Raw genomic sequence first — 24,641 nt, forward strand, 5'->3', positions numbered from 1 at the left:
GACCTGGTGAAATTACTTGTATTAGCCTTGGAGCTATTGTGTTCACAAGGTTTTCGGACAGACATTTGACCTCACGGTGACCTTGACCTTAGACCTTTTGATCTCAATCTAATCAGTTCATGTTTGTCCCAAAGCGCACAAATGGTGAAAGTTTGGTGAAATTCCTTTCATTAGCCTTTGAGATATCGTGTTAAGGTTTCGGGACGGATGCACGCACTGATGGACAACCCAAAAACATAATGCCTCCTGCACCTGTCGTGGCTCAGGTGGCTAAGGCGCCATACCATAAATCCGGGGTTCGATTCCGACCCAAGGTCATTTCCCGATCCCTCCCCGTCTCTCTCTCCCGCTCATTTCCTGTCCTGTCTCTACACTGTCCTATCCAATAAAGGTGAAAAAAGCCCCAAAAAAATCTTAAAAAAAAAAAAAAAAATGATTTTTTCGGAAAATCGTCGGAAAAAAACCCATTAATTTTCTATGGAATTAATTGAAAAAAACGCACTTTTTCAAACATCCACTGCTCTGGCATGCTTTCGCCTAGAGACATGATTCAAACTCTAAAACGTAGAAAAATTTCTCCTCTGTCGATCTGGCATTCAACTTATTTGCTACGTTCTAGACTTTTGGATCAGTCCGGGCTCAAACGCCATGAGCAAATCTGGAGAAATTCCGGCTTTACAATGGGTGTCTCTTGCGTTACACACCAGTGGAGCTCGTTTAGTTAGAGGGTAGAGAGCTTGAAAAAATAGCTCAAACTTTCTCGCTTAAACTGTGTTTTCAGCCACAAATTTCACTCTACAGACATGATTTTCTCAAAAGTAGTAGTCACACTTGTCCTGATTCACACAATGTGTCTACCTAACCGATAGGATTTACAGTTTTTGAATGAGAAGCCTCAAAGTAACGAGAGGACAGCAAGTCTGCCTCATTGACCCCCCATTATAAACCTGGCAAAAAAAAGTCACTCGTTTTTAACTCGCTCTAGTGTCCTCATTTTTCACACTAGTGACAAAAAAATTACATCTACGTGTTCAGGAGACCCTTGTAGCGCTCACTGTGAAAGAATTTTGTGAATAGCTGCTTTCGCTTGCGAGTTATTCGTCGTTGTTCGAGGCCTGCTCCTGAGCAAAAAACAGCAGAAAACTGACAAGATCTTGTGTGACTCAGTGCTCCTGCTCAGTCCGTCGCCATGCCGACTGGGGCCAGTGAGGGGGCAGAGAGGGGGGAGGGGGCTGCTGTATTGTAGCTTCATAGCAGGTCACACATTCACGGCCAGCAAACATGCGTGACCAAATTGCTTCGCGCACTGCATCCCTCTCACAATTTCCCCCCGGGGGAATTGTCGACTCTAGTGCTTGTTTATCATGATCATCATCGCTATTCATGTCACTGTCCGAAATACTCAAGGAAATCAATGAAGAAATGTCGCTGCCGCTATGGTCCGTTTTGTCGAATACGGCTGTGTATTGTAAGTAACGTCACACTTTATGGAAACCATATGGAGCTCTTTTAGGTTTACAGGAATTTGTTTGTGGAATAGTCGACCTCGATCAGTGCAATCTAGTCAAACACGTGATAATTTTAAGAAACCGGTGAAACAGTTTTTATGAAGTAAATTCCAAACCCAGTTTTATGATGTGTACCTAACTAATTTTTAATCATTTTGGTGCCATTTCTGTAATCTAGCTGTACTCTGTGATAGTCAGCATATTTTTTGTTTACGACTTTTTCCATCGTTTATACAGTTCTGTCAGTTTATTATAGTCCATTATATTTTATTGTTTCCTGCTGTCATCAAGAGGATCACGTTGGAAATAAGTGTATTTTATACTTTGTGTTGTCCTCGGTGCCATTTATACTGTAACTTTTACATGTATGAAATTTACCAAATAAACCCATACCATACCAGCAGCTCGGGTGTTTCCGGCAACATTTCCGCACAAGTGCATCCTCCTGTAATGTTCACATGAATCCTGTATAGTAAAGCAGTGTTCGTTTACCCTCTTTCTGCATTCCTGTGGGGGTCGGACTGTCTACCACGGTAATTACAGGAGGCTAGCCTGGTGACGTCTTGAAGTTTTTCATGAATGAGTGGACAGCATACTAACGAGTAGTATATAACACAGTTTCAGCCTCGTTTTACAGGTAAAGAGTTCGGGTTCATCCATAAGTCAGGGTTGCAGCTCATTAATACACTATTCCAGATGTATAGTGAGAGGAAAAAAAAAAGAAAAACCCACACAACATTGTCACCTTAGTAGACCTTTCGCTTTGTCCCTTCAGTACTGAAGAGCGACACTCAGCATTGCACCCAAATGACGTTACGCATCGCCCTTCCAACAGGCAACATGGCAGCCTACTGGTGGCATTAGAGGAGCAATACAAAAACACTCACAGCTTTCTTATAATGGTCAAACATGCCTGAAACGTTTCTTACAGGCGCTCAATATTACAAGCTACCAACCCATGCATGCATTTACTTTACATTTTCTATTCCTTTAAGGAGGAGAACAGAATTTTGCTTCTCTCTGCATGCAGTGAACAAACATGTTGCTTGGCAATGATACTAGTTCTAAAGAGATTTCAGCATGGACTTTACAGTACTTGGACTTATTGACATGCATAAATAGGTTAATTGATAAATATCCAAAAGTGGTCGATATGTCTTCTTAAATCCGTTGTTAATTTAGCTAACCCTCCCAAATGTGCGTTTTGTTTTTTTTTAAATTCAGTGGTACCGTAAGGAAAGACTAATTACTCTACGCAAAGCGCGATTATTCTATGAAGGAGTTAGTGCAGGTGAACATATTAGGAATGTAATGCTGGTGTGTGTATATTTACCTTTTCACTACTCCAGGAGGCTGATCTGCTTTATTCTTGCCTGGATTTCTCTGGGCAGAAGACGTAGGAGAGGGAGATGATGAGTAGGACCTGGATCTTAAATAAATAAATAAATAAATAAATAAATAAATGGGAAGTTAATGACAATAACAGTTTACCAGAAGTGTTTAACACAGACTGTATGCCTTGAAGTACTGGTTAGTGAAAACCAAGTTCTGCATTATTAAAATTTCTGTTGTATTAAAATGCATTATGATGGCAAGAAAATTTCATGGCTCTTTTCCCATTCAAAGAATTAAAAGGATGAAGTGCTAACACGCAACCTGACCTTCCAGCATACTGTATATTTGGCACTTTCCTCTGTGTGTGTGTGCGCGCGCATGCATCAATGTATGTTTCTTGCCTGGAACGGCTGCCTGTAAAAGAGCTGCGCTGGGAGGAGTGGGTGGAATAAGAGCTGAGAGATGAAGACCGTGACCTTGAGCGGGAGGAACCGGAACCCGTGTATGAAGAAGACCGTGATGATGACCTAAGGAAATACCTTTCAGTTAATACTCAATTACACTTCGCACCCATGCCACAGCTCATAAAATCACTGAAATGGCACGTTGTGTATGATGTTCAAAGTTACCGCGATGAATTAGAGAGCGACACAGATGAGCCAGAGGGCCTGTGCCGCCTGCGTCCACGGGGTGGGGACCCTGTGAGACCAGGTCTTCGTCTTGGAGACTTTGACCTGCGCCATGGGTCCTTCCATTCATCAGGCCGCTTCACCATGGGCACCGTCTCTTTCTTTGGCTGCAGTTCTAATGGCCCTCTGGAGAAAAAGAACAGGGTAATTTTTCGGCTCTCCGTCATCACTTTTGTATTTACTGGTCAACCACAGGACAGAAGTGCTAAATTACAGTGATGCACATGCTTCCTTATAAACGCACTGCTTTACAAACGAACACAATCCAAGTGTTTACACATTTCCAGAACACTACCTTCCAGTACTTCTCTGCTCAATTGTATGAAATCATTACCGTGACTAGCTTGGCACAAGGGAAAGTATACACAGTTGTCTTAAGGTGGTTCTTCCACATTCACCAAATTTATTTGAAAGGAACGTATCAAGATCATTGCTGTAAGCAGATGCCAGTAACAGGAAAAAACTGCAGTGTTAAATGCAAACCTGATAGATGTGTGTGCATCAAGAGTTGAAGGTATTGACTACTACATAATTCATGTCTCTGCACGTGGGAGGGAAATCTAACAAGTATTACATTGCAGGTTTCGATACAGAAACCAGCAACAAGGAAAATCTGATATGTAGATACTATTGCATAATAACAACCATGGATTTCCTGATTTTTCTTGAGTAACCTTTTATTTGAACCGTGTGTCGTTAGGGTGATGTAACCATTTCATAAACTGTCTTGGAAACTTAATATCTGATGTTAAAACAGTTTATACCATATGCTTTTTCTGGCCATGTCATTTATTAGTAATGTTAATGAGACAATCTTATACCATCAGATGCAAATTGTCATGACAATGTTTAAATACATGTGACTTCATCCATGACATTGTCATCAGTCTTATGACCCAGGATTCAAGTAGGGGTTACTTTTTTTTTGCTTAATATTGCATCTCTGGTCCCTTAACAGGGGCACCACCAACAAGGAAGAAAATAAACAGATGCAGGTTGTTCGTTTTGTATCCAAAAAAAAAAAAGCAGCTAGAGATAATGAGTTTACAATTAGAGGGAAGTTTGTTTTAAAGGAAAGTGTCATGTCAGGACTTTCCTTCATAAAAGCAAAAAGGTGTTTTCAAGAGAGGAAAAGGAAAAAGAAAAACAACCAAAAAAAAAAAAAAACCTTCAGACTGCAACAATATCTCCTTTGTTTTCTCAAACAGGCAACACAAACCTTCAAGTCTCACATCATAAAAGTATAATGAAAAGAATACCGAGTGCCTCTGGGTTTCTTGAAAGGAACTTTCCAAACAGTTGTTCAGTAACCTAGCTCATACTAGGAAATCTGAAACACACAATTAATAACAAGAAATGCAAGAATTTTCACTTTGTCTTATAGCGCAAGTGTCTATCAAATCTGCATTCACATGCCAGGGAGAAATTCCTTTCGGGTGATGCAAGTATGAGCAGCGTTAAGGTGCGCAGAGCACCTGTGCTAAAAATAGAAACCATGGACAGAGCTATTTTTAGAACAGAGAAAAAAAAAATGTTTTGAAACTTTCCTTGCTGTGTGAGTTTTGGTGTTACATGGGGTCATGTTCCTATTTGACTAGAGTTCTGTTAGGAACTGAATTTCCAAAAAGCTCATTATAATAAAGATTGAAACAAAAGCATAACAAAAATACTAAAGGGAATTTATGGAATTTAAAAAAAAAAAAAGGGTGGAACTGAAGTAGACGCAGTCAGCAAGCGTTAACAAATCAGTGCCACATGAGACGTGTATGTACAACCCCAATTCCAAGAAAGTTGACATGCTGTGTAAACTGTAAAGAAAAACAGAATGCAATAATTTGCAAATCATGGAAACCCTATATTTCATTGAAAATAGTAAAAAGATAACATAGCAAATGTTGAAGCTGAGAAATATTATTGTTTTTTTTGAAAAATATATGCTTATTTTGAATTTGATGTCAGCAACACACTTTAAAAAAGTTGGGACGGGCATGCTTACCACTATGTTTCATCACCTCTACTTTTAACAACACACTAAACGTTTGGGAACTGAGACCAATTGCTGTAGTTTTGAAAGAGAAATGTCGTCCCATTCTTGCCTGATATACAATTTCAGTTGCTCAACAGTTAGGGGTCTCCTTTGTTGTATTTTGCACTTCATAATGTGCCAAATGTTTTAAATGGGAGACAGGTCTGGATTGCAGGCAGGCCATTTTAGCACCCTGACTCTTTTACTATGGAGCCATGCGGTTTTAATATGTGCAGAAAGCACTTTGACATTGTCTTGCTGAAGGAAGGAAGGCCTTCCCTGAAAAACATTTTGTCTGGATGGCAGCATGTTACTCTGAAACGTGAATATATCATTCAGCATTAATGATGCCTTCCCAGATGTACAAGCTACCCATGGCATGTGCACTAATGCACCCTCATACCATCACAGATGCTGGCTTTTGAACTGTACACTGATAAGCTGGATGGTCCCTCTCCTCTTTAGCCTGGAGGACGTGGTGTCCATGATTTCTAAATAGAATTTCTACTTTTGATTCATCAGACCTCGGGACAATTTTCCACTTCGCCTCAGTCCATCATAAAAGAGTTCGGGTCAAGAGAAGGTGGCAGTATTTCTGGATATTGTTTATATCTTGCATTTGTGGATGCAGTAATAAACTGTTTTCACAGACTACAGTTTCCTCAAGCACTCCTGACCCCATGCAGTGATTTCCAATGCAGACATGTGTCTGCTTTTAATGCAGTCTCCTGAGGGCCTGAAAATCACAGGCATCCAATGTCAGTTTTCAGCCTTGTCTCTTGTCTACATCTCCATTAGCCAATGTGAGAGAGGCCTTCAGTTGCTTAGAAGTTACCGTGGGGTCCTTTGTGACCTCGCCGACTATTACACGCCCTGCCCTTGGAGTGATCTTTGTTGGTCGACCACTCCTGGGGAGGGTAACACTGGTCTTGAATTTCCTCCATTTGTACACAATCTGTCTGGCTGTGGATTGGTGGAGTCCAAACTCTTTAGAGATGGTTTTGTAACCTTTTCCAGCCTGATGAGCATCAACAACGCTTTTTCTGAGGTCCTCAGAAATCTCCTTTGTTTGTGCTATGATACACTTCCACAAACATGTGTTGTGAAGATCAGACTTTGATAGATCCCTGTTCTTTAAAACAAAACAGGGTGCCCACTCACACCTGATTGTCATCCCATTGATTGAAAACACCTGACTCTAATTTCACCTTCAAATTAACTGCTAATCCTAGAGGTTCACATACTTTTGCCACTCACAGATATGTAATATTGGATCATTTTCCTCCATAAATAAATGACCAAGTATAATATTTTTGTCTCATTTGTTTAACTGGGTTCTCTATCTACTTTTAGGACTTGTGTGAAAATCTGATGATGTTTTAGGTCATATTTATGCAGAAATATAGAAAATTCGAAAGGGTTCACAAACTTTCAAGCAACACTATACCATAGATGATGTGATCCCCAAATTCTTTGCAATTTTACATTGAGGAACGTTATTCTTAAATTGTTGCACTGTTTGCCCATGCAGTTTTTCCACCGAGTGGTGAACTCATCCCCATCTTTACTTCTGAGAGATTCAGCCTCTCTGGGATGTTCTTCCCCAATCATGTTACTGGCCTGTTGCCAATTAACCAAATTATTATTATTTTTTATCATTACACAACTTTTTCAGTCTTTTGTTGCCCCTGTCCCAACTTTTTTTGAAATGTGTTGCTGACATCAATGTCAAAATGAGCATATATTTTTCAAAAAAACAATGAAATCTCAGTTTTAACATTTGATACATTGTCTTTGTACTATTTTCAATGAAATACAGGGTTTCCATGATTTGTAAATCGCAGTATTCTGTATTTGTGTTTTACACAGTGTCCCAACCTTTTTGGAATTGGGGTTGTACACTAATGCATTTGCTATTGCAGTCTTATTGCAGCAGTGCCAAATATGCTCTCACTGTCCCATTTGTCTTTAGAGGTAAACAAAGATACATCAACCTCAGTCTAAGTCCCTTTTAAAAAGGTCAGTATGATTTTATTTTTATGGCTTAACTGTATTTAAATTATTTACTGTGGTTGTGTGTGTACCTAATGCACTATAAACATTCTGAATATATTCACAAGTCTAGCAGAAGCTCAAAGAAAAGAAAAAAAAAAGTGTTACTGTTCTGATGCCAAGAATTCATACATTTGAAATCAAATATTTAACATACAGGTGATAAATATAAGGCGAGGCTCTGGTAAAGAAAAAGTGTTTAATCCACAATAAAGGACAAATACAGCCCCAAAACTCCTTCAGCTATATTTAGACTTTTGTGTGATCACATCAGCACTCAACACTCCACCCCCGGGGTATATAATGCCGTTGGGCTAAACCGGACACAGTAAGAGGGATAGGCCAAGTAGATGAATGCTGCATTCAGAAAAGTATGTTGAGCAATGAGCAAGTACGCATGCTAAGCACGATAAAGTCCTAAGATAACCTTTAAAATGGAAAGGAGATTAAAAGATTAATTTAAACATGCAGTTTCTCAAACCACACACACACACACACACGTACGTATAGGCTTATTTACTGTTTAAAAAAAAAAATGACCAGGCACAATCCCTGAACTTTGGAAATTTATATATTAAATGTTAACTTAGGAAACGCTTTGGATGTGCAAATCCCTCAGAAACCAATCATGTATTCTGTTAATGCTACATTCAACTAAATGTCACAAGTGAAGAGGCAAGCTAAGAGGCAAACAAATGCTTCTCAACTCAAAATTCCTGCTTGGGGACTTGGGATGGTCTCCTTAACTCCGAGTTTGTGAGAGAATTTTGTCTCTAGCTTGTGGTTTACAGCACAAGTGGTGAAGTCTGTAAAAGTCTGTAAAAGTCGAGTGCAGAGCCCATCCCGCTGGAAATGCACAATGGGCTCTGCACTCGGCACTCAACTTTTACGGACTGTCCACTGAAGATGGCGTCTGAGGAAGCCCAACTTCAGGTAAGGTCACTGGCTTTGTATTTACCATTCTACACACTATCCGTGCACTTACAGAGCCAGGGACACCTCGTTTTGTTTGTAGGAACCCTCTACTCACTTCCACAGAACTGTCATGTTGTTTTGAGCTTTGCAATGGTTTTAAAACTAGTGTTTTGTATCGGCAAAAAGACATGCCCCGGGCACTGCCGTGTTAGCGCTTTCCGGTTGAAATCACAAAAAACGAATTCTCAAAACACATCCGATTGACGCGATTGTGATAGCAACTCAACGTATGCACTCCCAATAATGCGAAAATAGACCTAAAAAGCATTTCACTCTGGAGTTTTCCTTTAATGAATTTAGGGCCACGTGGCCCAAAACTCTATTTTTTCCTGCTTCACCATGACCCAATTCAAGATACTACGTCAGGCATCATGTGGTGGGCTTTCCCCATTCGCACAAGGCATTGTGGGATACAAATTTGAAACAGGAGAGAAAAATGGAGGATGCGAGCATGCGAATGAAACGTGAAAGACTGACTACAGTAACAGAAAGCAAGAAGAAAAGACATTATGCTGCGAAGGAAAAGAAACACAGGACCAAACTAATAAATATCGGCGGTCAGCGAGCACCTCGGTGTGATCAGCTGTTCTTTTAGCAACAGAATGATGGAACTGTCAGTGCACGGTCAAGGTAAACCTGTAGATAGTAGCAATGCAACACTGGATACCAGCTGCCGTAAAACCCAAAAGAAGCAGCAGATAAACCTGCACATGCGCACACAGACTTCCTCTGTCTGCTTGACTACGTGAAGCAAGTGGTTTCATGTACATTATTTGCTAGGGAATCCCCTCAAATTAAATAACTTCCCAGCCATAGAGTTACCTGTTTTTTTTTTTATTATTATAGAAACAAACATACAACGACCAAATTTCAGTGGGAACTAAATTTCACAGATTTTATGAAATCGAAAGGCCATCTAGCTTTAAGTAGTAAATCCCTTAGAATGCCATATGGTAAATGCTAGTACGTCTGTATTCTTTAAAAAAAAAAGCAGGAAATGTTTTTGCCAATCAAAAGTATGTGTTTCAAACAAAGTAAGTCCATTTACAATGATTTTAATAGGGGCTGCCATTTTATTTTGGGGCAATCCTAGGGCGGGTCTCCCAAAAAGGGACCCGACTTAAAAACTAACAGAAGAAACTTAGACTTGTGTTTTTCTGGGAATCACTCATGCTTGCATTGTTTCTGTGCAATAAAAGTGTTGAAGGCAACTTCTTTCACGCAATTTTATTTTTGGCTACTTTTGAGATACAGAATTCCATGATAAGTTCCACAAATGACATCAAAATCAGCACAAGCAGTAAATAAAGACTTCATTTTTAAATGAGTTATTCTCTCTCTAATATAATTTTTTAAAATCTATATATTTATTTACACACATGACTTCAGTGTTTTTCTGGGAATCACTATGCACTACGCTCGAAAAAACTGCATGTCTGATCATCTGAGACGACTAAAGTATGTGCAAGGACGAGTAAACCTTTAATGGTAATCGTCCGATCGGATGACAAAAAGAGTTAGTCCCAGCAACCTAACAGGGCTCGACATTCAATTTTAAACATACACACACACACATACACACAGTGGTGCTTGAAAGTTTGTGAATCCTTTAGAAATTTCTATATGGGTTGTTTTACAATTAGGGTACACAAGCTAAAAATCACATTTAAACACTTACCTTCAATATCAAAAGGCTTGACTAAATAAACTTGGTTGTTTATTGTAGCCCTGTGATAGCTCTATTTACCATGCAAAAAAAAAATTGGTGATAACGTTATTTTTGGTGAATGCATGGCAATATAGGTCATATTTAGGCCAAACAAAATAATGTGTTTCTTGGGTTTTCAAAATAGGGTAGATAAAAAAAAAAAAAAAATTGTTTATCCCAAAAGTTTACGACAAATTTTCTAGGGTAGGTAGGAAAAAGTGAGAAGTTTCCTTTGAAAACTTTTTTTTTGCAAAATACTCGTTAAACGTTTGCAACTGATCCCAGAATGTCAGAACTGTGTGATTTGTTGTAGGAAACAATGTTGTAGTTACTCTTTAGTTCTTCATTTGGAAATATTTTTAATTGTTGTGAATATCTTTTGCATTGCAATAGGCTGATTTGACAAGCAAACATTTCTGTCCACTGTGTCGCTTTTTGTTCCGAGGCGAACCTCCATTTTATAGGCACCCGGAAGAATCGATGAAATGTACTGCGCATGTGCAAGCAGTCATTTACATCTGACCCTTCGAGGCATGAACACAAGGGTGGCCAGTTTTTCTACTTAAAAATCTAAGATAATCATCATCATTGTAACACTAGCAAGAATACGCAGCATTGTTCAGCTATGTATTCGATTGCATCTAACGGTGACCCCTGTCTAGAAATACCTACGAAATTTGGCTTTGCTGCGACCTTCGGTGTCTGAGTTAATGTTTAAAGGTGGGCTGGAGCCATGGATCAAATCAAAACTTAAGTCGCTGAGCAGCGCTTGCACGGTGGCGAATGACTGGCTGAGGCACCGTCCTACCAGGCTGTGCCCGTGCTGGTTTGAAAGGGCTGGGGTAGAGGGAGGTGCGTGTTGGTTGTCAATTTACTCCTGACGGGCCTCGTGTCTTTCGGCAAATACCGAGTGGTTTATATGACGCCCTAGCGGTTCTCATTTGACTCGCCAGGTGGCTGCCAAGCAGGTAGGGTCGGGCGTGAGAAATAGTTTGTTTATCGTGGTCATAAACAGTTGAAGGGTCACAGTGTTTTTACAGGGTCGGTCGGGTAACTGGAAACACGTATATTATTTTGTTTGGCCTTAGCAAAATTACTCGTGTCATTTAGAAAAAGTGCTTTTTTGACCACAGGTAGCTCCAAAAGGGATGCACTTAAATCATTCTTTATACCATAAAACAAATATTTGGTTCCATATCATTGGAAACATAGTTAAGTTTTAATGTTGAATGCCAGTAAGTTTTCAGACTATTTTGATCAAATTAGTATCTAATTGTGTCAAAAAAAAGTCCTCTCCGAGACAGCTAATTTTTCAATACAAAATAACATCTAAAATGATTATTTTCATCCTAAAATGTGGTCAAGATATTGGGACATAAATATTAGAGACAACTAACACAAAGCTTACAGCCTTGTATTTAAAAGCACTATGGAAGTAGTGGATTCTGAATTGTCAAAAAAAAAAAAAAGTCCTCTCCGAGAATCACTTCATTTGTTTCTCCCAGCCCTGCTCAAAGCTACACTTAATCTTGTTATAATACAAACTATTACACATGCCCATCTGTTCTTTAACTTGTCCTTCACTTAAAAACTGGTACAATAACCCGTTTGAATCAATTTGAATTTTGGACCCCTGTGACACAAACTTTGTACCCTGATTGTAAAACAACCCTTATTTCTGCATAAATATGACCTAAAACATCATTAGATTTTCACCCAAGTCCTAAAAGTAGATAAAGAGAACCCAGTTAAACAAATGAGACAAAATATTATACTTGGTCATTTATTTATTGAGGAAAATGATCCAATATTACATATCTGTGAGTGGCAAAAGTATGCGAACGTCTAGGATTAGCAGGTAATACTGAACAACAGTGGTGTGCATGGCAGGGTTGCAAGGAGGAAGCCACTGCTATCCAAAAAGAACATTGCTGCTCATCTGCAGTTTGCTAAAGATCACATGGAACGACATCCTGGCCTTTATTTGGTGGACTTCCCCCCGTAATTGTAAAGCGACCTTGGGTTTTGAGAAAGGCACTATATAAATTGAACTTTTAATAATATTAAAAAAAAAACAAAAACCCACACGTATTTCCTTTAGACCAATCAATATACAGACAGACAGTTTTGAGAAGGAAAATTACAACCCTCATCAGCTAGTTGCCTAGCTTGTTAACAAAAAGATGAACAAGGAAGCATGCTTGGCTTTTTATAGAGGGATTTCACTGATGTCACCCGAAACCGGAAGTAAACAGACCCTGCGCCATTTTGGAAGACCAACAAACTCGTGATTAGGGGGAAATAACGGCAGCGGTATGTGAACCCACGAGAATAAAGTGGAGTGGCAAACGACTTAAACAAACAAATCTGAGCTGTTTTATTTATGATTTATTGGCCCAACAGTAGACTTGAAAGAAACCTGTGTGAGACTTGGCAAAAAACTGTGGATATAATGGATAAGTCTGTGCGTGATCTGCGGACACTTTGAGGTAAGCAAACGCAAGAAATTCAGATTTAAAACATGCTAAAAATTGGCCCCAAGTTGATAACTGTATGAGGAGCAAGCCTCCCAGACTTCTACAATTTAATAATAATAATAATAATAATAATAAAGGATGGTTTGGGGCTTGCTCTCCCTCCTATTATATAAATAAAGCATAGCTGCTGTGTAGGCATATATCATAAATACATATATATAATGGATAAATTAACCTAAATTATGGATACCTTAATAGTAACAAAGTATTAATTTTTCAACTGAAAAGATATATTATTAAAAGATAAATATCAACAAGATTACCTTGGCCATAACTATGTGTAGGTTATTCTTAACAGCTGTAATATCACGAACAACATAATTGTAAGCCTGTAGCCCTTTGTAGGCTTTCAAGTCATCAGCAGTGTAGGCACTGTGTGTAAACAACAAATAGTTTACAATGTCTGGGTAGCAAACAGATGGCAGAATTGGTGTCCGGTCCTCCTTATGTTTTCATTCTCCCTTGCCGCGAGTCTTGTCTTATATGGGTCAAACCCATCAATCACAGCCAGTTTCTCCACATACCGTGCCCTTTCTGCAGCTGGTAATGTACTCACATAACCAGAATTATCATCCATCGTGTCACTTTACTCTCGCTCGTACTTTGTTTTATATTGTGAGTGCATGTACTTGGTCTTCCAATATGGCGCCTAACAAAATCTCGCGGCGCGGTGACGTCATACGGTGGCCCTCTATACACTTTGTAGGCCTCCTGAGAGCATTACAGGTCCAAGGGGACCTGTCCACTTGGCAGACCAAATTTCCACAATGAGAAAATACAAAATCACTTTTAGCCCAGACATTCTCCTGGTTTATTAAGGCTAATCCAAAATTCATTAATGCAACATACTCCAGTGCACTTGGATTTTAAAAAAATATTTCATCACTCATCTCCTCTTACTCTGTGTGTGTGTGTGTGTGTGTGTGTGTGTGTGTGTGTGTGTGTACTTGGCAACTTGTCATCAGTGTCAAATTACATATGATAATAGGTACTGACCTAAAAGGATCTGGGTAACTGGAGGTGCATCTGGGAACTTCCAAGCAGAATTCACTTGGTATCTCCAGACCCATTCATAAAAAAAAAAAAAAAAAAGTAACAAGTCTGTTACTTCCTTTCCACTCCTTTATTTCACCAGGTTACATTGCTCCATGAGTCTTACTCATACAAACAAAAGCCAGGAAACTTCCACTACTACACTGATCATAATGACAGCTTAACTGCACCTTTCTGACGTTGTACAGTGATGAAATTCAGGTAAGGAAGTTTATTAAAAAGTTACGTCAAAGTTCATGTCCAGGATAATCAACCATGTAAAAGTCCAGAATTACAAGACACACCACAACAGTTTACAAGACACAAAGGAAGACATTAACTTTGGTCATGCACGCACATGTATGGGTGGTGGGGGGAGGGGAAGACCCTGGAAATAAGCCCTGTTTATGGAAAGAAGGAAAAGGGACCGAGCATACCTGGGAAAAGACTTAAAAACACCCGCATCTGACTGTTACATAGCCATCACAGCCCAAGAGAAACAGCTTCAGACCATATGACACCATAGTACACAACCAGATGTTTATTCTTTAAATAAATAAGTAAAAAAAAATACATTGAGAAACACACCGAGTATGTAAACTAGTTTGTTGCCAAATAATAGCCAGAAGCAAGCAAGTAACTACTGATCGTGCATTCTTTCACAGGGCACAAAATTTCAAGCGCACCCCGGTGGCAAAGTACTGTACCCTCATACAAATCAGTTAAAACCAAACCCAGACAAGTTCAATGCACAGCATTTTATTCAAGCTGCAATGCTAAAACAAAAGCAGTGTTATGTTCTGACCATGTAAATTCGAAAAACCTAACCGGATACCTTCTACCAGTGTTCTACTCGAGTCACTAAGACTACATTCAGACTGCACCCTGAAACGACCCATATCCGATTTTTTTGCCCATATGCGACCTGTATCTGATTTGTTATTGACAATCTGAACGACACAGACCCGATTTTTTCACATGCGACCCAGGCCGCTTGGATATGTGGTCCTAATTCCGATTCATATCCGATATTTTCACATGCGACTGCAGTCTGACCGGACAGGTCGCATTCATGCGACCTACACGTCATCAACAAGAGACAAACGTCACTATTCTGCGTTGGCTAATCCCGCCTCTTTGGTGGAAAACAACAACATTTGTACAGTTTTCAGAATTTAAATAGACTTTTATAGAATTGATCAAGCTAATGGTGGATTTGGTAGGGACCTGGATGTTGATCTGTTAGCCTGATTAAATAAAACAGTTTCTATAACTGATTTATAACTTAAACCATCCTGTATTACAAGATAAAATTGTTCTGGAAATTCAGTAATTTGACACCTTCGGTGTCATTAGTCTGCTGCCCACATTAATCAGATTATTGTGTGAGTTCCGCCACCACCACAAAAACCACATCGCCAGGTCTCGCCTCATCTCCATAGCAAACTGCACTGGTGTTTCTGCACCTTGAGCCAGCGCTGAGAGAAGTTGCAGAATTCAGCTGGCTATAAACAATCTAAATAAATATTTATTCAAATGTAGAAAAAGTTTATTAATATGACGAAATAAATATGTGCAAATTATTAAACCTGAATTAAGAGTTTGGTAATACAGCGGCCGTATCCCAAATGACTGCCTACTGAAGCTCGAGTGCACTATATAGAGTTTAAAAATCCATTACTTCCTAGTAACATGTAGTGCACTTATATAGAAATTAGAGAGACATTTAGGAGTCAACCCTCGTTACCAGGCTACACGTTTTCATTTCAGTTCAGAAACAAAAACACACACGAGACCTCACACTTTAACACTAACCAGATAATTAAACAAACAACAAAAAAAGAAATCATTAAACATGAAGAGTGCGCTTTTTTTCGTTTACATATTACGTAGATGTGCTTATTACGTGTCAATTTGCGCATGCGGGACACTTTTGGGTCGTTTTCCGTTCATATTGGAGATCGCATACAAGTCTCATATAATTGGTAATGTGAACGGCCTAACAAAAAAATCGGATTTCACAACAAATCGGATATGGGTCGCTTCAGGTTGCAGTCTGAACGTAGTGTAAAACTTGAGTCCGAGTCCAGTCTGGAGTCCCCCGGTGTTCAAGTCAGAGTCAAGTCCAAGTCATTTATAAAAACAAAACAAATATTAATAGAGTCAAGTGCACTATTTGATCAGTCGAGTCCAAGAACAAGACTCCAACCGCACCATTTGACGGTGTCTGTTTTAGTGCCATTAACATTAGTTTGTTCCTGAACATGATGTACTGTATGAACAGGTGAATGTGCGTTCTCTTTGTCAGGGAGCACAAAGTGTTCTGTCAGAGATGGCTGAGAGACGGATGAAAGTGTAGAAGGTGTGTTAATACAAGTGAAGACAGATAAACAATCCAGAACGGCAGGCAAAATTGTAACACAGTGAAACAGGCAGTAGGTCAAGCGAGGTACAAACAGGATATTGTAGACTCTGCAAAATCAAAGACGAGAAACAGGAAATCAGGGATCAGAAAACCAAAGAAGAAAATAAAGCTTGGTAGTGTCTCAGCACTGCAACTCAATGCTTTGCAAAGCAAGTGTGTTTTCACAGTTTTTAATATAGGCGCACTGATTGCGCCTTAATCCTGTGCTGGTGAGAGTTGTTTATGGCGCGTGCGAGAGTCCACTTGGCGCGCATGCTGTCCGGAGCGTGCCAGAGAGTCTATCCGATGCACGCGCCAAGGCGCGCAACTGTGACACTCTTGCACAAAATTAGTACAAAAATTAATGTAGATATAAATATATCTTATGCCAAATTATGGTGGCATGTTACAAAAAATAAAGAAAAAAATTTGAGTCCTCGTCTCCAATTTATGAGTCCCAATGCAGTTAATGCACGAGTCCCAGTCCTCAGTGTTCAAGTCTAAGTCAAGTCACAAGTCATTAAAATTAGGGCACGAGTTGGACTTGTGTTCTGGACTCGAGTACTACAAGCCTGCCTTCTACCCCTAACAGTAACAGGAGGGCTGTTGATGTACAACTTGTTAAAAGAAGATGGAACAGAAGTGCACTGACTTTGCTTCACTGAATATTAGATGGAGCAAAACTCTACTGTAAACACTGTTCAATAAAAGAACTAAAGTCAAATCATAATTAACAATTTACACATTAAAAAAAAAAAAAACAGAACTGAGAATAAAATGTAAACTAACTGGTCACAAAAAGTTTACAACACTGCCCCTTCATCTTATGTCTCCCCTTCTGTCAAGCACGTACACACAACCACACACAGCAATGGAAACAAAGGAAACCAGTTGCAGCATCCTGCTGCAGAGACTGGTTGAGAGACCGACACACACACACACACACACACACACACGTTCAAATATTAAGCTAGAACATGACAGACAGTTATCAGGCTAAGAAGTCTTGTGCAAGTGCGACACACACAAATAACTAACCAAGGGCAACTACGTTCTTGCACATATTTAAAAAAACAAACACACACGACAGACAAAAGAAAAATGCATCATGCAGAGACACAAATACAGACACAATACTTGCCATCAGTCACGGTTGGGAGCAGCCCCACACCACCAGCAAAACTTGCAATCACACATTCTTACATTTGTAGTGCTGCAATGTGCATTTGAGCCAATTCTTTTACGTCTGAAGAGGTATGACGTAATCCAATGTGCTCAGGTCAGATAGCTGACTGATAGCAGATGCCACAGAAAAAAAAAAAAAAAAAATCACCTGACATGTCTTGCTTTGCTTAAATTCAAATGACCTCAAACTGGCTTGAACATTTTGGTTTAATTTTATATTTTAGAAAAGAAAGTAGGGGCAATAGTCTAGAAACAGGAATAATTTTCCCACACTCCATTTTCCATACTCATCCAGACCTGGAAATTACTAAAATCAAAAATCCCATACCATGAAGGAACCCTGTATACAGCTAAAATTTATAACACTCTGGTTGCATAAATTCCTTGGGTACAATGGTCAGGATAATCAACTGACATACACTACCGTTCAAAAGTTTGGGGTCACCCAGACAATTTTGTGTTTTCCATGAAAAGTCACACTTTTATTTACCACCATAAGTTGTAAAATGAATAGAAAATAGAGTCAAGACATTTTTCTGGCCATTTTGAGCATTTAATCGACCCCACAAATGTGATGCTCCAGAAACTCAATCTGCTCAAAGGAAGGTCAGTTTTATAGCTTCTCTAAAGAGCTCAACTGTTTTCAGCTGTGCTAACATGATTGTACAAGGGTTTTCTAATCATCCATTAGCCTTCTGAGGCAATGAGCAAACACATTGTACCATTAGAACACTGGAGTGAGAGTTGCTGGAAATGGGCCTCTATACACCTATGGAGATATTGCACCGAAAACCAGACATTTGCAGCTAGAATAGTCATTTACCACATTAGCAATGTATGGAGCACTTGCATGTGACGTCACAGCCGATCCAGATTGTGACAGACGCCATCTTGTCGGTCAAACGCCATATTCCGCCTTCTACTTCTGCTTTTACTTCTACCTTTTCTTCTGGAAAACCCTACTATATACAATTCTACCTCAACGGCTGCGGCTACAAGCTCCCCCTACCTATGCACGTTTATGTTTGTGTGTATTTTTGCGTGTTGTTCGTCTGTACCGGACTTCAATATCCACTACAACCGTATGGACTTACTGGACATTGGTTTCCAGCAGAAAATGACGGTTTGTAGCGATTTCCATCGCATGCACAACATTCCGGACGAGATAGCAAGACCAGCAGGGTCTCCGTGGATTGTTATCGGAAGCAAAGCAAAGGAGGCGGCGTCGGGAGAGGAAGCAAGAACGAGGCTGCAGAGCCGGCCTGTTGACTAGGCTCAGAAAACAGCCACTCAAATCTCCACTGCTAAGCCTCTACCTCTCCAACGCCAGATCCATGTAAACAAGACGGACGATTTGGAATTACAGCTGGAATTACCTTATTCTATTCTATAATCGGCTGGTCAGTGCTATACTCAATACTTAAGTGACTTACCCGTCCAATGAGGATTCTTGTTTACAAGATGCCACATCTGAGTCGCTGACAAATCCTGAATTTCTGTAAAGATAACTGTCCAGAGATTTATAAGCACGCAGTGCTTCACCACTGAACAGCGAGGGAAAGTTAATGAGGTAATTATACACGTCTGGGTATTCCGCTGGCAGTTCAAAATCCGGTCGTGAAAACTCCGTCCGGAAAGCCATAAGGGTCACTAATCTGTAGATCGTTTATTTTAGACATATATCTAGTTATCTGTTCATTAGAAAAATGAGCCGTGTAGTCCGTCGGTTGAAATTGATCCATTCTGTACACGAGTGCAGCAGTATTCAGCGGTGTTTTTGACCGACAAGATGGCGGTTGTGTACTTTCCGGTCACGTGACTGCAAGATCTCTATAGAGTGGATTTCTGATTAGTTTAAAGTGATCTTCATTGAAAAGAACAGTGCTTTTCTTTCAAAAATAAGGACATTTCAAAGTGACCCCAAACTTTTGAACGGTAGTGTAACTGAATGACAACAGGAACATTTTCATGCTTGAACCATTACTAATTATTTTATGACTTATCTGTATTAGTTTATACAAATAAGTTTATGTTCCATGTGTAGTTTTCACTTTAGACTCATGCCATGGCTTCTAAACGGATAAGTCATGTCTGTTTAAAGTTTCAGGTGAGAATAAACACATGCTTCTCTGTCCAAATGCCTTCAACATGCGTTTTTCAACATTGATTTTTTTTAAACAAGTCCTCAGTAATCAGACTAGATAGTGTGTTTATTTTATAAAATAATCCATGAAAGTCTGTAAAGCACCCCTTTCTCTAGAGTAGCAGATCGTCTCTGCCCAATGAATTTCAGTTTAAAGGAGATACGCAGAGCCTTTATTTTTAAATACATTTCTGACTGGATAGCATCTCCATCCTTGACTCTTGTATGCTGCATAAATGGTAATAAAAAAAAAAAAAAAAAAGATATTTAATTCTCATTTATGCAGCATATGCTCTGCACATTTTACTAAAGACTTGTACGAAACCTCTGATCTGTTGAGGAGCGTTGGCTATAAGCCCGTATTGAAAAAGGGTGCAGTACCAACAATTAAAGAAAACTACAAGAAAAGGAAAAGTGTTTGTTTTTATTTTTTTTAAAAAGGAAAAAGTGAGTTCAGTTGCACCAGTCTTCCCGGAGTGAGCCGAGGGTTGTTGCTAAAACCCAGGACGGGACATATCGCTCGGGTAGTGACCTCCCTGCAGTTGTTGCTAAAACCGGCGACATCCTGTTCCGTCCCTGGTTTTAGTAATTGCCTGAGCCCAGCAGTAATGGTGGACTACACAGTATGAAGAAAAGTCAATGAGTGGAGCAGCCATCTGATTTCTAAACTGGATATTGCTGCCAGGGTCATTCCATGTCAAATCTCTGAATGCTCCCACTCGACCGTCTCAGATTTGGCTGAAAAAATTCCAGGAGGTTCACACACTTCCCAATAGGAAAAGTCCCAGATTTTAGCTCCCAACTCCTTATAGTTTTGTAATAAATAAATAAATAAATAAATAAATAATTTTTTTCCATATTCTTGCAACTAACCTCGGACCCGTTTTGAGCAGGGTTTTCTGGGGAGTCACTTTGAGATTGCTGTATCTAGAAAAGTATTTAAGCCAGGTCCTTCACATTTTCAAGGGTCAAAATCTGGCGCCAGTACTTGTAGAATATGGACTTTTACATGTGCGCTTTTGGTTTATCATAGAATTCCGAGGGCTTGAATTTGCTCGGAAATTCTATTACTATGCTCTGTGGCAGCATATTTGAAGGACTGTGGAAAGGGCAATTTCAAAGACAGGAGGCTTGATATTGCACATATACCTTCCCATATATACTGTGTACTTTGTATTCTAAAACTGCCCCTCTGTAATGAGCAGTTTGGAAGATATTAAAGTTTAAAAATGGAAAAAAATTAATTTGGTGACGTTTTTGGCATGTTATAGCAAAAAAATGACAGCATTCACCAACATAAAATTGACTGTTTTAGAAAGATGTCTGTTTTAAACATATCCAAAATTTGTGATGGTGTTCTGCCTTATTTTTGCAAAATGATTTTTTTGAAAATGTGGTGTTTGCGCGCGCGCACACACTAGAGTGTGGACCGGGCCGATTTTTTCTGTCCGAGACCGACCCGCATCCGACAGAGCGATGCTCGAAACCGACCCGAGTCCGAAAGGAATTGAGATATTTGTGCCCGAGCCCGAAGCCATTTAAATCACACTATTTTCATTAGCCTACTAAAGACCCATGTATGATATTTTGTGTGGAAAGTTTGTGTGGTTTTATCAACAAACTGAAAAGGGCATTTTGAGTCATCAACACCGGCGAGCGCTTTAAGCGCACGCTTGGAGCAAGTCTGCCAGGCTCATGTAGCCTACTCACTTAACCTAAGCAAACCAAAAATAACGGAACAGCAGAACAAATCCACAACATTCAGACAAAAGGTTCTGTTGACCTAATAAACACTAGGCCATTTAATGAAATTCAACAAATAATTGAAATGAAAATCCCGCTGTCTGTCTGCACGTCATAAACACACACTTGCGTGTGCACCAAAATAACATAGCCACAATATTGCCGTAAAGCCATCACATAGCCTACAAATAGGCCTAACCAAGATATTATATGGGCCTAGGTCTGTATATTAAATTAACTTCTGCTCCCAGCATGGTAACAATAGCCTATTGGCCAAACATAAATGGTTTAGGGGGATTAACAAAAACACTCACCATTCAAACAGGGAATTATTTACATGAGTCCATCCAAAGATTATGCTAATCCATATGCTTGTGGAGAAAAAGGATTGCATCAACGGTGGATGGCTTCAAGGCTGTCCTCCTCTGCTCAATTGTCCTGCCAGCAGCGCTTTAGTTGCGCTCGCTGCTGCTGCTGCTGGCTGGTACGGCAAGGATGCCGCGGGCAAGAACGCTGAGCTTCGGGTATTTATGTTGCTGATCTCTCCACCAGCCCAAAATGCACACTCAACTGCGCTGACCACGCTTTGTCACTACATCAAATCCCGCGCACAGCTATGACGCGTATGAAGCGAAACTGGTTTAAAGTGACTGCTTTTAAATTTACACAGTCTTATCGTGAGCATACAATATGTCCAAGCCTGACACAAGCCCGAGCATAATTTCTAAATATTTGTTCGAGTCCGACCGAGCCCGTCGGGTTCCGACGGGCTTCGATTGGGTTTCCATGCCTTGGCGCGCACACACAGAGCATTCTAACAATCATTCTACCTGCAGCCAAATTTATGGTATCCTCTCATCATTTTAGGGACAAGTAGTGACAAGTCTTACAAATACTGATATATTTAGGGGACTATTCCTGATGCCTTGGCGCGCACACACACAGAGCATTCATAGCCTATGAAAGCATTTTCAAATGCTAACAAAATGCCCTGAATTTATGAGACAGCTTAAATTCAACAAACTGCTTCATTTGGTTCATGGTAAACTACAGTATACCTGAAGGATAACCTATATGCAACCTTTAGATACTGAAATACTGGAGCTCCAATATGGGTGAAAACTGAAACTTGTTTTCATTACAACATTTCTATTGTACCATAATTTAGAAGAAAAAGCAACCTGTATGCTTCAGTTAGTATTTATCCATGATAAAAAGTCTTTGACAGTCCAATAAAAGCAATCTCAAAGTGGCTCCCCCAAAAACTCTGCTCAAAATGGGTCCGAGGTTAGTTGCAAAAATATTTTTTTTAATGACAAAACTATAAGGAGTTGGGAGCTAAAATTTGGGACTTTTCCTATTGGGAAGTGTGTGAACCTCCTGGAATTTTTTCAGCCAAACTGGAGATGGTCGAGTGGAAGCATTCGGAGATTTGACATGGAATGACCCGCCATCTCGCCCTTACATGGAAGTGAATGAATGGAGAACTGAACAAACAACTGAGGCAGATTGTTTCAAAAACAATAAGCCTTCAAGACGTGAACACAGACGGGTAAGCTCTGACTCTCATTTGGATTTAAAAAACAAAACAAAAAACGTCGTTTACCTGCATTTAGATTAATACATTTAACTTGTGTTGTGTGTTTAAGTTACCGGTATGAGATTATTTAATTTGCTTCAGAATGTGATTGTCTCAGTTCTTCTGATTATTTAATTAGCCTTTTACGTTTTATCAGTGAAAATGCATGCATGTACATGTATGTTGCATAAGTTATAACACCTATCCTGTTTTAATGAGAGTCAACCCACAATCAGTGAAGTCAAATCAGTCTTAGTTGAGCAACTCGGTAACGGGATTTCTTACTTTCAACATAAATTTTTATTTATATGACTTTGGTCTATAGCTGTAAAAGGCCTCGGCCTTAAAACCGGTTCCTGCTGTGACGTCACACACTCAGGGCTGGCTGGCTCAGCTCCAACGCCAACTTTGCGGTCGATTTTAACTCTCAAAAATATATATATTTTTATTCCCATTTATGCAGCATACAAGAGTCAAGGATGGAGATACTATCCACTCAAATTTATTTAAAAATAAAGGCTCTGCGTATCTCCTTCAAGTATCTCGGGGTTTTGTTCACGAGTGAGGGTAAGAGGGAGCGGGAGTTGAAACAAACGAATTGGGGCAGTATCAGCAGTGATGCAGACGCTAAACCGGTCTGTTGTGGTAAAGAGAGAGCTGAGCCAAAAGGCAAAGCTCTCAATTTACTGGTCCATCTACTTTCCCACCCTCACCTATGGTCATGAGCTGTGGACAGTGACCGAAAGAATGAGATCGCGGATACAAGCGGTTGAAATGAGTTTTCTCTGCAGGGTGGCTGGGCTCTCCCTTAGAGACAGGGTGAGAAGCTTGGTCATTTGGGAGAGACTCCAAATAGAACCACTGCTCCTCCACATCGAAAGGAGTTAGTTGAGGTGGTTCAGGTACCTTGTTAGGATGGCCCCTGGACGCCTCCCAGGGGAGGTTCTCTGGGCATGCCCCACCGGGAGAAGACCCCAGGGCAGACCCAGGACACGCTGGAGATATTGCATCTCTCAGCTGGCCTGGGAACGCCTCGGTATTCCCCTGGAAGAGCTGGAGGAGGTGGCCGGGGAGAGGGAAGTCTGGGCTGCTCTGCTTAAGCTACGACCCAGACAAGCGGCAGAAAACGGATGGATAGAAATAGTTGGTGGTCTAAACAGCCACCATCGTGCAAAAAACTAGTGCTAACTTATCTGAGTATGCTCATAATCTAGAAGCCACTGTTCATGTTAGATATATTCAGAAGATTGCTGTGCGCAAATGGAATCGACCTCTACAGTCTGGGAAAGGATTTGTCATACAATCTCAAAAACTACCCTTCAGTCGAGTTCCCTGACATCTCGAACTACCTGGTGTTGCAGACATCCTTCTACACCGCAAAACACATGAAAGTGTGGAAGAGTACGGAGGCTTACAACTTTTTTTGTATGTGGCTGGGTAAAGACCTCGGTATTAAGTCACTGCCGAATGAATCCTGTATTGTTTTTGCCCGTGTAAGGAATTTATTTATTTTTTTAAAGCTTTGACATCTTTACAATGAAGCGCTGCAAGTTGAAGTGTAAACAACCAACAGTTCACTTGATTCTCACTTGTGTTCGCTCTTATCTCTCATGTAAATCAATCAATCATTCACAAAAGATCATCAGAAACCCCTTTAAAGACCTGGATCTTAGTTAAACAAGACGGAGAAGTGATCACGGCGCTGGGTAAGAATTTTGTCGTGAT

The 24,641-nt window shown here is 40.0% G+C and overlaps 1 protein-coding gene across 2 annotated transcripts in view; it reads right to left on the reverse strand.

Moving 5' to 3' along the window:
• The window catches only part of zc3h18 (zinc finger CCCH-type containing 18), a 77,815-nt gene that overhangs the window by 8,374 nt on the left and 44,800 nt on the right, over nt 1-24,641 (reverse strand). For both annotated transcript variants that reach the window (XM_060923799.1, XM_060923800.1), the window contains exons 10-12: nt 3,473-3,658; nt 3,245-3,370; nt 2,842-2,937 (exon numbers count right to left, since the gene is read on the reverse strand). In XM_060923799.1, the coding sequence (XP_060779782.1) occupies nt 2,842-2,937; nt 3,245-3,370; nt 3,473-3,658 (408 nt within the window). The remainder of the gene's footprint in view (nt 1-2,841; nt 2,938-3,244; nt 3,371-3,472; nt 3,659-24,641) is intronic.

This window comes from Neoarius graeffei, chromosome 6 (genome assembly GCF_027579695.1).
Source record: "Neoarius graeffei isolate fNeoGra1 chromosome 6, fNeoGra1.pri, whole genome shotgun sequence".
Classification (NCBI taxonomy): domain Eukaryota; kingdom Metazoa; phylum Chordata; class Actinopteri; order Siluriformes; family Ariidae; genus Neoarius; species Neoarius graeffei.